Source organism: Chenopodium album, chromosome 16, assembly GCF_948465745.1.
Source record: "Chenopodium album chromosome 16, dcCheAlbu1.1, whole genome shotgun sequence".
Lineage (NCBI taxonomy): Eukaryota > Viridiplantae > Streptophyta > Magnoliopsida > Caryophyllales > Amaranthaceae > Chenopodium > Chenopodium album.
Window position 1 is genome coordinate 32,733,165 of NC_137849.1, and position 14,191 is coordinate 32,747,355.

The 14,191-nt window shown below is 32.9% G+C and overlaps 1 protein-coding gene and 1 pseudogene across 4 annotated transcripts; one reads left to right on the forward strand and one right to left on the reverse strand.

The window, feature by feature from the left end:
* Positions 1–1,060: 1,060 nt before the first annotated feature.
* LOC145586381 (uncharacterized) lies at positions 1,061–6,426 on the forward strand. 3 transcript variants are annotated; one of them, XM_081643211.1, is made up of 3 exons: positions 1,061–1,328; positions 3,075–4,227; positions 6,208–6,426. In XM_081643211.1, exons 2-3 carry the CDS (start codon positions 3,076–3,078, stop codon positions 6,220–6,222), a joined length of 1,167 nt encoding a protein of 388 aa, XP_081499337.1. In that variant the 5' UTR covers positions 1,061–1,328; position 3,075; the 3' UTR covers positions 6,223–6,426. The 3 variants fall into 3 exon arrangements, with proteins under 3 accessions (XP_081499337.1, XP_081499336.1, XP_081499335.1); XM_081643210.1 differs by having other exon boundaries at positions 1,062–1,328; positions 3,070–4,227; XM_081643209.1 differs by having other exon boundaries at positions 1,064–1,328; positions 3,051–4,227.
* A 4,406-nt stretch (positions 6,427–10,832) lies between these two features.
* Positions 10,833–12,867, reverse strand: LOC145584085 (protein PLASTID MOVEMENT IMPAIRED 2-like; annotated as a pseudogene). Its single transcript, XR_014100333.1, has 2 exons — positions 12,726–12,867; positions 10,833–12,551 (listed from the first exon to the last, which is right to left on the reverse strand). The product of XR_014100333.1 is annotated as a protein PLASTID MOVEMENT IMPAIRED 2-like (transcript).
* Positions 12,868–14,191: the final 1,324 nt, after the last annotated feature.

Consider the following 14,191-nt stretch of genomic DNA (forward strand, 5'->3'; position numbering starts at 1 on the left):
AGGTGTTTTCAGCTGAATTGTAAACAAGCCCTAAAATGTTTACTTCAGCTTAATTCTAAAAGGGCTTGTTTACTTCAGCTTAATTTCAGTTCAGTTTAGTTCAGTTCAGTTCAGATCAGTTTAGTTCTCAATTTCCTTCTCTCATAAACAATGAATTTCAGCTCAAGCTCAGTTCAATTCAGATCAGTTCAGTTCAGTTCAGTTCACTTTAGTTCAATTCAGTTCAGTTCAGGAGTTTTCAGCCGAAATAAACATGCTCTTAGACCTTTTTTTTTTCAAATATTTTTTTTTCAAAAATAATACGGAGTACTCCGTCCGTCCCAATATATTTGCAACATATTTCCTTATTTGGGTGTACCAAAAATGTTTGCAACATTCGCAACATACTATATTTATTTACCCAACTTTATTATTTTACACTCACATAATCTCTATTATATAAGGGAGAGTAGGGGGTGGTGGTTGGTGGGTACCTGAAATTACCAACCTACCCTTACTAATCGTTCATCAATCTTTATTTCAGTAAGGTTATTTTGGCAAATCGAATATAATTATAAAAACGTGAGATTACACTATTACCCCTGGTAATCATTCCTCACTACTTATTTGAGTAAGGTTATTTTAATAAATTGAATATATTATAATCACGTGAGATTACACTACCACCCTTACTAATCTATTTTCACTCTTTAATGGTCAATATGGAAGCAATCAAATTAGATGATTTCAATCAAGCAACTTCATAATATGACTTCATTTATAATAATGCGGGAAAAATTAGATTGTGGGAAAAAAATAATTAAATCAATTATCGCTCAATAAACCAAAAATAAAAGGCATTTCTCAATCATATAAACACAATTGTTTTCTTAGCATAATTAACTTAAACTTCTCTGTCATTATATAATAGAGATTCAGAGATAATGTACTTCGTATAATTCTTTTACACACAATATATCACACACGCATTGCGTGCATAAAATTCCAGTATTATATGAACCCCGCTATATTTGTCTCTCCTCCACTTAACTACCACAATCACCAATCTTTACACTACAAGACAAAAAAAAATAAAAAAGTAACCTCCTTCTCTTTGTTGCAAACAAAGAGGGACGGAGGAGTACTTGGTAAATAAATAAAGAGCATTTAAAAATATAAAAATTAGATTGGCATACACGTCTCTGAATTTTTGATCCGTTCGTCATAAGTGAGAGTCACCAGTCACCAACTCACCACTAACACTAATTAGGGTTTCGAACTTCGGCGGTCGACGTACGGCGGGAAGTGGCGGCGCTGCACGAGGTCTTCAATTCGCTCGACAATATTAGGTGAATTAAATCAATCTTATCTCAGGAATCATTGATTTGATTGCTTTATGTTATATATGTTGAATTTCTGGATTTGCTGCTATTTTCTAGTTAGACTTTAGAGATTAGGTTGGGTTTTTATCAAAATAAAGAAAGCAAGCAGATTCATCATTCACAATTTCGAAATTCAATTCATTTGTAAATTATTATCATTTATTTATAATAATCATATTGTTGCTATGTTGATAAATTTATCTTATTGAAGATTAATTTCGAATCCGACCTTGTCTGTAAGCTTGTTTGCCTGTGTTGCTTTTGGTTTGCTACTCTTGAGTTCCCTAACTTTTCTGAAACACAACTTAATCATCATCTCGAAATTCATAGTGAAACTTAATCGTTGATTTCAGAATTTTTATTGTTGTCGCTTTGTTGATTAATTTCGACTAACTGTTTCATATTATTGCTTGATAAAGTGTTTATTTTCTGATATTTGGGAGTTTTTATGAAATGGGCATGAATGATTTTGTGGGTTTTGATCGTTTATTTTCTGATATTTGGGAGTTTTTATCAAGTGTGTCATGTTTATAATCTGATTTTTGGGAGTTCTTATGTTTTAGGTATAAATTTACATGTGATTTTTGATTTGATTTTTTGTTTGGGCATGTCCCTGCCAGTTCTTTCTCCTTCAATTTTTACTTTTACTGCTGCTCCATCCAACCTGTCCCGTTTCAACCTTTACACTTGCATTCTTGTTTGGTTGTATGATATTGAGCTGATATTGTGTGGTACTTTGTCTAACCATCCGTAAGCTTTTGTGGTTCATTTGTTAAACTTGTTAATCTGGTTATGGTTATGTTTTTGTGGTGTCACTCTTATTGCAAAGAGAAATGTTTGTGTCACCCCCAAACTCGATACATTTTCATCTTGTGATTGATAATTGAGGGTGCCACTGGTATTTAGAATTAGGATTAAATTTTTATCTTTTCAATCCTAATTCTATCATTTTTTCTTTCAAACCTAATTCTATCATTTTCCTTTCAATCCTAAACCTGCGTATTTTAGATTTTTAAAGGATTGAAAATAAATATGATAGAATTAGAATTGAAAAATTAAAGATTAAAATCAATTCAAAAAAATATTTTTCCTACGTGGCGTACTCACTCTATGCTTTCGAAATCGTATCATTTTAGAATGTATATATTGATTTATTTTTTTGTAAGGCAATATAAATGATGTATATCATCTGTCATCTGATGTAATAGGAACATGAAAGTCTGAAAACCCTAATTTGCATTCATGTCACAACATTAAATAAAACTGTAGTGGGAATGAATTTTATTGAAATAAATAATGATATTGAAAGAGGGAAAAGGTAGGCAAATGAGAACCAAGAGTATCACCATGGTTAACATAACAAGATGAAAGAAGAAGATTGCAAATAAGTTTTCATATGAATGTATAATGTAACAATGTGGAGAAATGAAGAAGCTCGCTCAATAACCTTTTAATTGAAATTTGATTGAGAAGGACGAAAAAGCTAAAGGCAATTTTGTTTGGAAATTCTTGATATGAGTAATATCTGAATGTGTGCGATAATAGCCCAAATCTAATTCCTTTTGCCTTAGTATACTCAGACATCTAGCTGATTTGGGTCAAATCCAACATTTCAAATGTAATGACTATTCCATTCCCCTGTTTTATCTCTAAAGCCAAACAAAAACTGATTTTATTTTCCATCAAAAGTTACTCCACTCTTGTGCAGATCAGAATGTCTTCTGGAAGCTTTAGTGAGGGTTCTTCATCATTGCTGTTGTCATCGAGGCGGGTGGCAAATACGGTGTTCTTGTTCATGACTCATAGTCCATTAACTCGTATTGCTCACACCTTCTTCTGCTGTGAAATCCCTACCAACTTGCCTAATGATGAAGTCGACTTCAAAGATGATTTAGAAGCGGAGAGGCTAAAGCCAATATTGGAGTTTCCCTCCAGTGAATTCCCAAATTTTATGACGTGTACGCAGCTTGGGTCCTGTTTTTATTTTCTGGGTGGGCAGCTCCTTCTGATGGGTACCAATGTTGTACAGATATATCCTTCTAATGTCTATATGTTTGATGCAACTACAATCACAAATACTACTTCTACTCATCCTACCCCATTAGAGTGCGGGATGAGGAGTGGGAAGCCTCGTGCTTGCACGTTTGTTGCAGATGGAAAGCTTTACGTTTTGGGTGCTTTCCAAAATATCATTGGCCAGGATATAGACTATAAACCCATACAATTATTTGAGGTCTATAATCCTGAAACGGGCAAGTGGCGGAATCTGAAGGATCCTCCCGTGGAAAAACCACTACACTGGCATATCCCCTCGTTTGAAAGAGTGTCTGAGTCTGTAGACAGCCCTTACTATCCCTACACCCGCAAGGTGGCTTTGATTGGTCGACCAGCAGACTCTCGCTGTACGATTGTGCTCGAGTTCAATCTGGACACTGAAGAATGCACTCCAATGAGGCGGATGATTCCGTATCTGCCTTCAGGTTTGATAATGGGTGACACAGTGTACCATCTTGGCGTCAGAGGAATAAAGTATTATCAACCTAAAAAGACGAAGATTTTACCAGATTATCCATGGATGATGGGGAAGGAGTTGTTTACTTTGCCAGGAGACCCTTGTTTTTGTGGGTTGCAGAATGCTTTTTGCCACCTTGGAGACATGCATTTCTGCTATGTGAGTACTGAGCTTGTTGGCCGCCGATGTTATGGGGGTACTCACCTTTTTATCCGAATGGGTGTTATTAGAGTTGTACAAGAGCAGGATTCATCCAGGTCTGAGTTGCTATATTCTGCCAAATTTGATTACGAAGTTGAATTTTCCTGTTTCAATAATAGGTTTCCCGTCATTGACTGCTATGGGCTCTACCTTGTAAGTTGTCTCTCTCTGCCCCTTTATTTCTTACATGTCTTAGATATTGTGTTACAATTATGTGGATTGTGTATGCGTAGTTACCTGAAATATTTTGTTTTAAACAAGAATATGTGTTAGATAAACTGTGTTTAGTAACCATTCTGCAAGAAACATGTTATTATTTATTTTATTATGGGTATTTTGCAGGGATGTACCAAGAAAATAGGGCATTTTGTGGGGAACTACCATAGTAAATTTTTTTTGTGGGGAAGTACCATGATATATTTAAGTTTTGTTTTAAGGTACCAAGAGGCCATTTTCCGATGACAAAGTCAACTTCCCAGCCAGTTGACTACTCTACTTACAATGATTTGTCTTAATTATACCACGATTTGGCTAGTTAACTACTCTTTGTAAGCTCACAAGCTTTGTTAGAGAATAACACGAACCAAAATTAAGACAAATAGTGGTAACTATAGTAGTCAACTAGTCGGAAAGTTGACCTTTTCACCAGAAAATGAACTACTGGTACCTTTAAACAAAACTTAAATTTATTGTGGTACTTCCCCCCCCCCACAAAAAAAAAAAAAAAAAGAAAATTTACCCTGGTAATTCCCCACAAAATACCCTATTTTCTTAGCACATGCCCGCAAAAAACTCTTAAACATTCTAAAGTATTGACTTTTTCTCTCAGGTCCAAACTTATTCATCTAATTTGACAGTAAGGGTCCTTGTGACCTGATAACTTACTTTCTTCATGTTTTGAATTTTTTCTGCATTATCTCTCATTATTGTTATTGTTGAGTCTTGAAGTTAGTTTGTGATGTTATTTGGATAAAGGAAAAAAGAGAAAAAAGAAAAGGAATGTAGTAAACAGAGGGTAAAAGGATTTAATGATTAAGGCCATGCCTGGAGTGGGGGTCCTGTATTAATTAAGTAGTAATAAAGGTCAAACTAAGGAAAATATAAGTCGATAGAGGTGGTGATTAAAAGAATAAAGCGGTAATAGTTATCCTCCATTCCCCTTGGGTAATATCTACTCTATCTCTCCCTTCCCACCACCAAGTCATTCTATAAGTTTTTTATCACCACCTTTGTTTATTATCATCTTTTTTCTTGTCTCCACTTTTAATCACTCTCATTTCTCTCTAGTTTGACTTCTATTGCCCCATATAATGTATTACCCCCAATTCAAGTATGTCCTAAAAGAGTAAGAGTGTAAAGGGTAAGTAATAATAAAATAAAATAAGGGTATGTTTATTGGTGATCTTGGTGGGAGTCTTGACACGAGATTATATTGTGATGTTTGATCCAATATAGTATCAAGACGAGTTTTGGATTTCAAAGATTCTATTTAAGACTATACATGCATACATGACATTATTTTATTGGTTGTAATGTTCTTTTTTTTTTTTTAATTATAAAATTAACAATCGTTGTGTCTATATTGAAATTTGGGGATGAAGTGCAAAGATATTGAGTCTAATATAATTAAAAGTTGGTGGAAAATTGATGTGGCGGAGTGTAAGTTTTAGGGATAAAGTTACTTTAAAAATCAGAAATGAGAATTATATGCTTTCTCCGTTTTTTTTAGATGATACATTTTGCCACGGACTTGGACTCTTAGGCATTTTTTCAAGAGGAGAGAGATAGAGAGTAAAAAAGGTGATGATCCATGTGGGTAGGAAAGATTTAGAGAGAAGGAAATGCCAAAATAGGAAATGTATCATCTAATTTAATATTGTCAAAATAGGTGTATTAACTAATAAAAAATGGAGGAAGTAAATATAAATTAACACACTTGTTTATAAGTGATTTCCTTCTACATCTATAAAAATATTAGGACTTTCATTCTACTATTATTTAGTATTATAGAACTCCTTGCCTAGATTTTGTTCTAGTACTAGATTGAGATATATTCTAGTTGCTTTTCTTAAATTTATGTAACGGCTCCTATTGCTCATATACATTCATTTATTGGTTCCACTTGTGCTCCAGGACAAGGAGAGCTAAACCAGATGTTACCCACGCTTGCCCTCCCTGAAATCATGGATTCTATAAGGTTCGGTCTATGGTGTTCTTATGTTGCCTTGGTTTTCGAGTTATGTTTTACCTTTTGCTAGATATACAAGTTACATATCTTCAATGGTTTTTGAATGTATTTTACTTTTGATTATGAGACAATTTGCATATGAAAATGTTTATCTTTTGGTTTTAGTTGTTTCATTCTATTCTTACCATAATCCATTATGATGATCATTAATAATTTGGAAATTTGTTTAGTGTACAAAAATAGAACTTTAACAAAAGGTGTTTCATACCCTTATTTATTAACAATTTTTTATATCATTAACTAATTAACAAAAAATTGATTACTGCATAAGTAATGACCAAATTTGTCAAAATACAATGACTAATTTAATCTCTTTTAACCACAAATTATTGTTGAGGTTCAACTACAAGTGTAATATAAGGCATGAGCATTGAGTCATTGACTAAGGTTTTTGACATGATAATGTAGCAGATGATAGGGTGAATGTTGAACATTTCCTTATGTTGAAAGATTTGCGACCATTGTTTTACATATCCCTTGCCTGCTAAACTTAGGAATCTTGAAGTTATGTGAGAATAAAAATGCTAGTTTAATTGTTTGTTTCTTTTTATACTCTTGCGCCAAATGTGGTGGATTCGATTTTCACAATTGACCTGGCCATATCAATTTGCAACAAGAAAACTTGTTTAATTAATTAAATTATTCACTATGCCATAATTAGATTACTTTACTTAGATTTAGGTTTTGCTTATGTGTCGAGTTATATATATATGTATATATGTGTGTGTGTGTGTGTGTGTGTCGAGTTATATATATATATATATATATATATATATATATATATATATATATATATATATATATATATATATATAGGGGAGGGATCCGGTGAGAATAGGTTCATATGTGAGAATTCATACTTATATGAGAATTGATCTAAAATTTAGAACATGTGAGTAAAAATTTAGAACATAAGAGTAAAAATTCAGAACATGCGAGTTAAAATTTAGAACACGTGACTCAAATTAAAATTTTGAACATACGAGAAATAATTTAGAACATTTATGTTAGTAATATGTTTTAGTACATCTGATTTAAGAATTAGAATAAGTGATTAAAAATTTATAAAATTTGCTTTATGAAATTTTAAACATATGTGTAAAATTTAGAACATCTGATTTAAGATTATGGACATGTGAATAAAATTTAGAACAAATTGATATAGAATATAGAAAGTGCGAGTAAAGAATTTTGAACATACGAGTAAAAAAAAAAAAGAACATACGCTTTAAAATCTGGAACATAAAATTAAAAGTCTTAGAACACACGTTTTAAAATTTAGAACATATAAGTTAAAATTTTAGAACAAGTTATTTAAAATTTAAGACATCAAACTTAACTAATTTATGGTTTAGAACATGTAAGTACTAGATTAGAACATTTGATATAATTTAGAACACCTAAGGAAAAGTTTAGAACATCAGATTTAAAATTTAGAACATACGAGTAAAAATTTAGAACATAAAGAGTGTTCTCACATAAAAAAAATTCTCACATAAGAAATATTCTCACGAGAGCCTTCCCCTATATATATATATATATATTTGTATATATATATATATGTATGAGGCAAGGCAGCAGGTGGGAATAGATGCGGCGAGTTTAACATAAAATACATCCCCACCTTGATGTGTAATGATATAGCCCAAGAGGTTTAGATGATTAAACCCAATTCATTGATTAAAGGAAAAATTGGCCGCAACAACACCAACTATGATAAAGGTGCGTGTAGCAGCACGGCCTTTTAAGGGTGCAGTCGACATCACAAACTATGTAATTTGGTGTACATAATAGCATAAATTACACCAATGAACTAAGATTTCATGGAAAAAAATGGAATTTTCATTATTTTATAAACTTAAATGATTTTCCATCACGCTGACTAAGTTAGCCGTTTCTTCTGTTAATTATTTTCATTTAAACAATTCTTAACCTCCACCATCTAAGCGGATTCCTTCAAAAAGTTTTTGTTATTATATATTTTCTTTCGTTTGCTTTTTCAATTCTTTTTTTTTTTTATAAATCAATCTCACGTGATCTGATTGACTTAAATTCCTCTTCCTCTGCATTTAGTCAAATACTAAATTGATAAATTAATACAAATCATTCGAAAACCATTTCATTCCACCAAATTTTAAGATATATAAGTCACCATCTATTACAAAGCCCCACAAAATGCTTCAAAATAATTAATTCGAACAACAATTTTAGAATTAAGATTTTAGGATAGGCCAAATTCATTTTTTGTTTTGTTTTTTTTTTTTTTTTTTGTTTGTTTGTTTGTTTGTTTGTTTTTGATGTACAACAATTTAATTGTGGAGGTTGTGAGAGAAAATATTTTAAGGGGAAAATAAATAAAATAATACAATAGAATTGGAAACTAAGTCAATCACAAGAGATATAAAAAAAAGTAATTGAAGAAGCAAATGATAGAAAATGATGGCGAAAACTTTTTGAAATAATCCACTTTAATGGTGAAATAGATTGGTGTTTAAAGTAAAATAATTAATGAAAGAGAAGACTACTTAGTCACGTGAGATGGAAAATCAAGTAGCATGGAATTAAACAAAATATATATAAAAAATGCATAAAAAGTATTACTCCATATAAATATTGAAGATTCCACTTTCCCAAAAAATTTAAGTTTTACCAATGTCATTTATGCTATTATGTGCACCCAAATACATAGTTTGTGATGTTGAGTGCACCCACGAAAGGTTGTGTTGCTACATGCACCTTCATCATAATTGGTGCTGTTACGTCCAATTTTTTCTTGATTAAAAGATAGGAAATTGAAAGAATTCGTTAAAGAACAAATAAAACAGGTTCGGATATATGGAACAATTTGGGTTTGTAGTTGTTTTTGTGTGAATTTTGTAGTTTAACTTACAATTTTTAAGACAAGCTATAAAATTTAAAGGTTCTTAACATTCTTTGAGACAAACTACTATAATTGTTAAGCTAACAAGTTTGACGACAAACAACTAAACTTGAGATGATGTTTTAACGAACAAAACGAAAGAACAAGATTGATTTAATTTTTAAGTGAACGTGATTTTTCTCATTGATATCAAGGAGTATTTATACACTTGCTTTACACACAACTACTTGGAAAAATCTCCTAAATTAAGTAGAATAAGATCGTAAAAACCGTGTGAACATAGCTCAGTAGCAAGTAAAATATTGCCCCTATGTGCTTCTTCGGAATAAAGCCAGCTTGAGCATCATGATAACCTCTCAAATCACTTGAGATATGAGGATCTTGGATATGAGCTTATAGACCATAGTGCAACAGGCAATAGGCCTAAAGTCTTCACCATCATTGGATTGTTCACCTTTGAAACCAAGGTCAGAGTAGTGCAATTCATTTTCTCATTCATTTTACTAGTGTTGAAGAGGTTTGGTTTATTTTGTTTGAATCCATTTAAATTCATTTTGATTGAAAATGCTTTGTTTGACTCCATCACATTTTCGCTTGATTGCATTTGCATTGTTTGAATCCGTTTCACTTGTACTTTATTCCATTTGCTTTGTTTGAACTCATTTGACTTCCTTTTAATTGAAGGTGTATGTTGTTTTTTTTTTTTTTTTTTTTTTTTTTTTTTTTTTTTTTAAAAGAAATTTTTTTTTTTTTTGTGTAATTCCATTTGGTTTGAGGAATCCGTCTCACTTATATTCGATTCCAATTGCTGTGTTTGGACCCGTTTCATTTCTACTATTTGATTCCATTTGCTTTTTTTTTTCTTTCCTTGTTGGTAAATAAAGGATTATATTAAGTACCAAAATGTCATTATACAACCTAAGAACTTTGGAGGTTCCAAGTAAGGACCCTCTAAAGGAAGGGTCCTATGCATGCTCAAATATACAAAACTCAACCTTCTGGATCTACATTGCCTTCTCTTCTTCAAATGGCCATGTTATCTGAAATTTTCAGTGAGTTACAGGTGAACACTAACCAATGGGGACCGAGAGCCACAGAGAAGTACTGTGTGCCTCAAGAAACAGTTTTGAGTGAGACACAAAGGTCGTTACCGTGTTTTCTTTTTCTTTCTTTTTTTCTTTTTTTTCGTGTGGGCAGTAATTGTCCTCTAATACATGATTTAGTTTTTAATACAAATAAAAGCTTTTGTTAAGTCAATAGTGTATGCAATAGATAAACTTCCTAACATATCCCAGCATCCCTCTGTGGATTTCTATAAGCACGTACTGTGGTTCTATTACTGTAACAGTTTGGTAAAGTGATGTATTATCTTTATTTTGGATGTGTTATTGAAGTATCACAATGCATTCCTTTTGTATCCACTGTCGATATTATCTATAATTTGGTTGTGCTCTTGGTCCATTCATGCAGTTTCACAGAGAATTTCAAATGTGGAAAGTAACCTCCTCAGGCCTCCCTCATAGCAAATCTTTACAAGCATTTATATCAGATCTCACTAATCTAATACGAGTATAAGTTACATTTTGTACTGGTTAAAAAATCTTCCAAAATAATTACACTATGATGAACCTAGTTTGTGCTTCCCGGCCCATAGTGCTTGAATGTGATTTTATAGAATGAAGGTCGGATTAAGAAGCTGATCAATTTTAAGTGTCTTCCTTCAATCAAGGGGACTGATTTCTCATTCTCAATATTTTGCACTCTTAAGCATTGCTTTCCTCCTCCGCCTGAAATTAAAAGAAGTTGAAGCACGCGCTGATACGTCTTGGCCCTGGAGAGCCAACAGATCTCCGAAATTTTCCTTGTCTAGCCGGTGTCAAGCTATAATCTCGATCTTTCATTTTCTGCAGCTCCTCTGTCGCCAATTCAGCCTCATTCTCTGCCTTTTTCATCCTACGTACCCTCCTCCTCTTCCTTCAGCTTCAGTTCTTCGATATTCCTCTCTGCTACAACAGTTTTCACCTTCATTCTTTCTCATTAGCCATCCATGCTTCTGCCCATGCATTTGCTGCTACTGCCACTTTCTTGTCTGTAAGTTCTCTAGCTTCGGCTGCACATCCCGTTAAATATTCATACTCAAATTTCGATATCGTGATGGTAGAATTTTTCTTGGAAGCCCTTTCTCTTACTACAGTTTCTGCCAGAGCATTTGCTTCTCTTAATTTAAGTGCTTCAAGCTCTTCTATCACAGCTTCTAGCCTCTTTTCATTTTCATTTGTTTCTGACTTAATTTTCTGAATCTCAGCCCTGATGTTGTTTGTCAGTTGTCCCTCCTCTTTCCTCGCCTCCTCCTTTTCTTTCTCCAACTTCTCTAAAGTAACCGAGAAACTTGGTAACATCAATTTCGCCTCTTCCTCAGATGCTCTGGCACCCTCTAACCTGTCTTTGGCTTTAATAAGCTTCAACTTCAGCTTCTTTATACACAACTCATTTTCTAGCTCCCATTTTCTCAATCTTTCTCTTCTCACTCGTAGTGTTTATCAGTTCATTCCTGATAACATCCATACTTCCCATAAGTTCTATTTCACCTTCCTTGATAACCTCCAACTCCTTTGCTCCCTCCAAATCTTTTCTGACCGACTGCAACCCCAATTTCTTCTTCATCCTTGGGGCTTCTCTAAATCTTATTATCAATCTCCTTGATCAAATTCAGCTCATACTGCAATGCCTCGACATCTCTATTAGTAAGTTGTAACAACTTTTTTTATATCTTCCATTTTCTCAACCTCATTTCTCACAGCACTGATCTTCTTCCTGCTTTCTTCAACCAGGAATGAATATCTTTCTGTTTCTTCTTTCCTCTGAGCCTCGATTTCTGCAAGTTCTTTCCTGGACTGAATCTGAGCCAGCTTAACCAGCACCTCCTCTTCGTTAGCTTCTTCAATCTCGCCCGGCCCCTCATTCTCTCAAAAACTACGCGTGTAAGACTTCAGTCTCAAGTAAGCACAATCTGCTTCTTTCTCCGCCATGAACTTCTCCCTGACTGCACACTTGATCTCAAGCTTAACCTTGCTGTGTTCGCGCTTCAAAACTTCAACTTCCCTCGCCACCTGTTCATACTGACCATTCTCTTCTTGCACAAGCTTTTCTTAACTCGCACTCCCTTCTTATACTCTCTAGCTCTCAGTTTTGATTCTTCTATCCTCAAGTTGAGCTCCTTAACTAGTTTCTTAGCCTTCAGAAGTTCAAACTCAACTTCGGATATTTCTGACTTACTGTTATCTTGTTCGCTTTGATTTGGCTAATCCTACTCGTTGCAACATGAAGCTCTGGAACCTTTGAAGTTTTCTGCAGCGAAATTCATCACCAACAAAGTGGTAAATACAATGAGTTATTTTTACTTTATATATATAATGCTTAAAATGTGGTGATCCTAGATCGGTTCTCATAACCCCTTCTGGTGGCTCATTTGCACCAAAACAAAAGAAGTTAGTACAATGCTTAAAATGTGAAATAATATACCTCAAAGTTTGATGATGCATCATATTGAGGCTTCTTAATTACTTGTACTTGATTAGCCCTTCCTCCATACATGTCAATGGCTGTTTTGACTGACCTAACTTTTCTACCATTTTGGAACTCTCTCTTATCCATTTCAACTATAAAATGAATAATTTGTATTCGGTGACATAAACCCATCATCTGAATATCAATATATTCCACAAAATCTCAATTTTTTTTGGCTCATCTTCCACCAAATTTGTGTTGCAGAGAAAAGCCACAAAATTTGTTTAGTAGAAGATAAAAATTTGAGGAACCAAAAGATTAGAGGACAAATTGTTTGGTTGTTATTGTAACAAGTACAATAGTGCCAAATGCCAGCAATTTAAACATTTTTTTCCATGAGAACTTTATTTATTTTGACATTTTTATTGTAGTGGGACGTATATGAGGCTATGATTTCTCCTTTTCAATGCTTTTAAAGATTTTGGTATTTGGTGGTAATATAGAATTGATTAAACAACTTATGGCTCGTTTACTTCAACTTCAGTTCAGTTCTAATCAATTCAGTTTAGTTATTTTGCTAATTAATTTGTAAAATATTTCAGTTCAATTCAATTTAGTTCAGTTCTCAGCCGAAATAAACAGGCCCTTAATCTAGTTTGTGACTCTGTGTCCACTCACATGGCTGTGGCTGCGGTAAAGCGAGCTTCTGATGTCATTATTATAGTATATTTATCACCCCTTTTTGTGTATTATCATTTCTTAGAGAAGACAAAGGTTAACTTTCCAAGTCTTCTCTTAATTTTACTCTGTATATGTTTTTCCTGACATTAATATCTAGTTTGATTAAACTACTTAAACGATTTTAAATATTATTGCAAATTAGTAAAAGGTTGAAGTATAGAATACATGTATATTTATTGCAATGTTTATTTTAGCATATTCATCGTATACAATAGTAAAGATATGCTCTTTTTTTAATATTATTTTAGTAAATATTATTTATGTTAATATATATTTGATATGAATATATTGTTTATTTATAAATTTATATTGTGAGATAATCTAAGATTTAATTGCTTTATTTAGAAGCTATTAATTAGGCAAGAATAGAAATCAAATAAAGAGAGACACGTGACAAGGTGTGGAGTGAGTGGTCTCTGTTTTAGTATAGATAATGATGATTTTATTAATACAAATGATAATCTTATATTAAATGATTTAATTAAATATTATATATTAAATATTATTAAAAGTTAGAGTGTATATCAAACTTTTAATTAAAATTGCTTGTATATCAAACTTTTGATTCATGAAAGGGATTCTTTTGTTAAGTTAGAGTGGTCCTTTGCTATGTTATTACGGGGAAGTATCAATCCAAAACAGCAGTTGGGACAAGCCGATCAAGCGCGTGGCAAAAGCAGTAATAAACATCAACTTTGAGGGCAAAACCAACATTTTCTGAGCAAAAAGTAGACAAAATT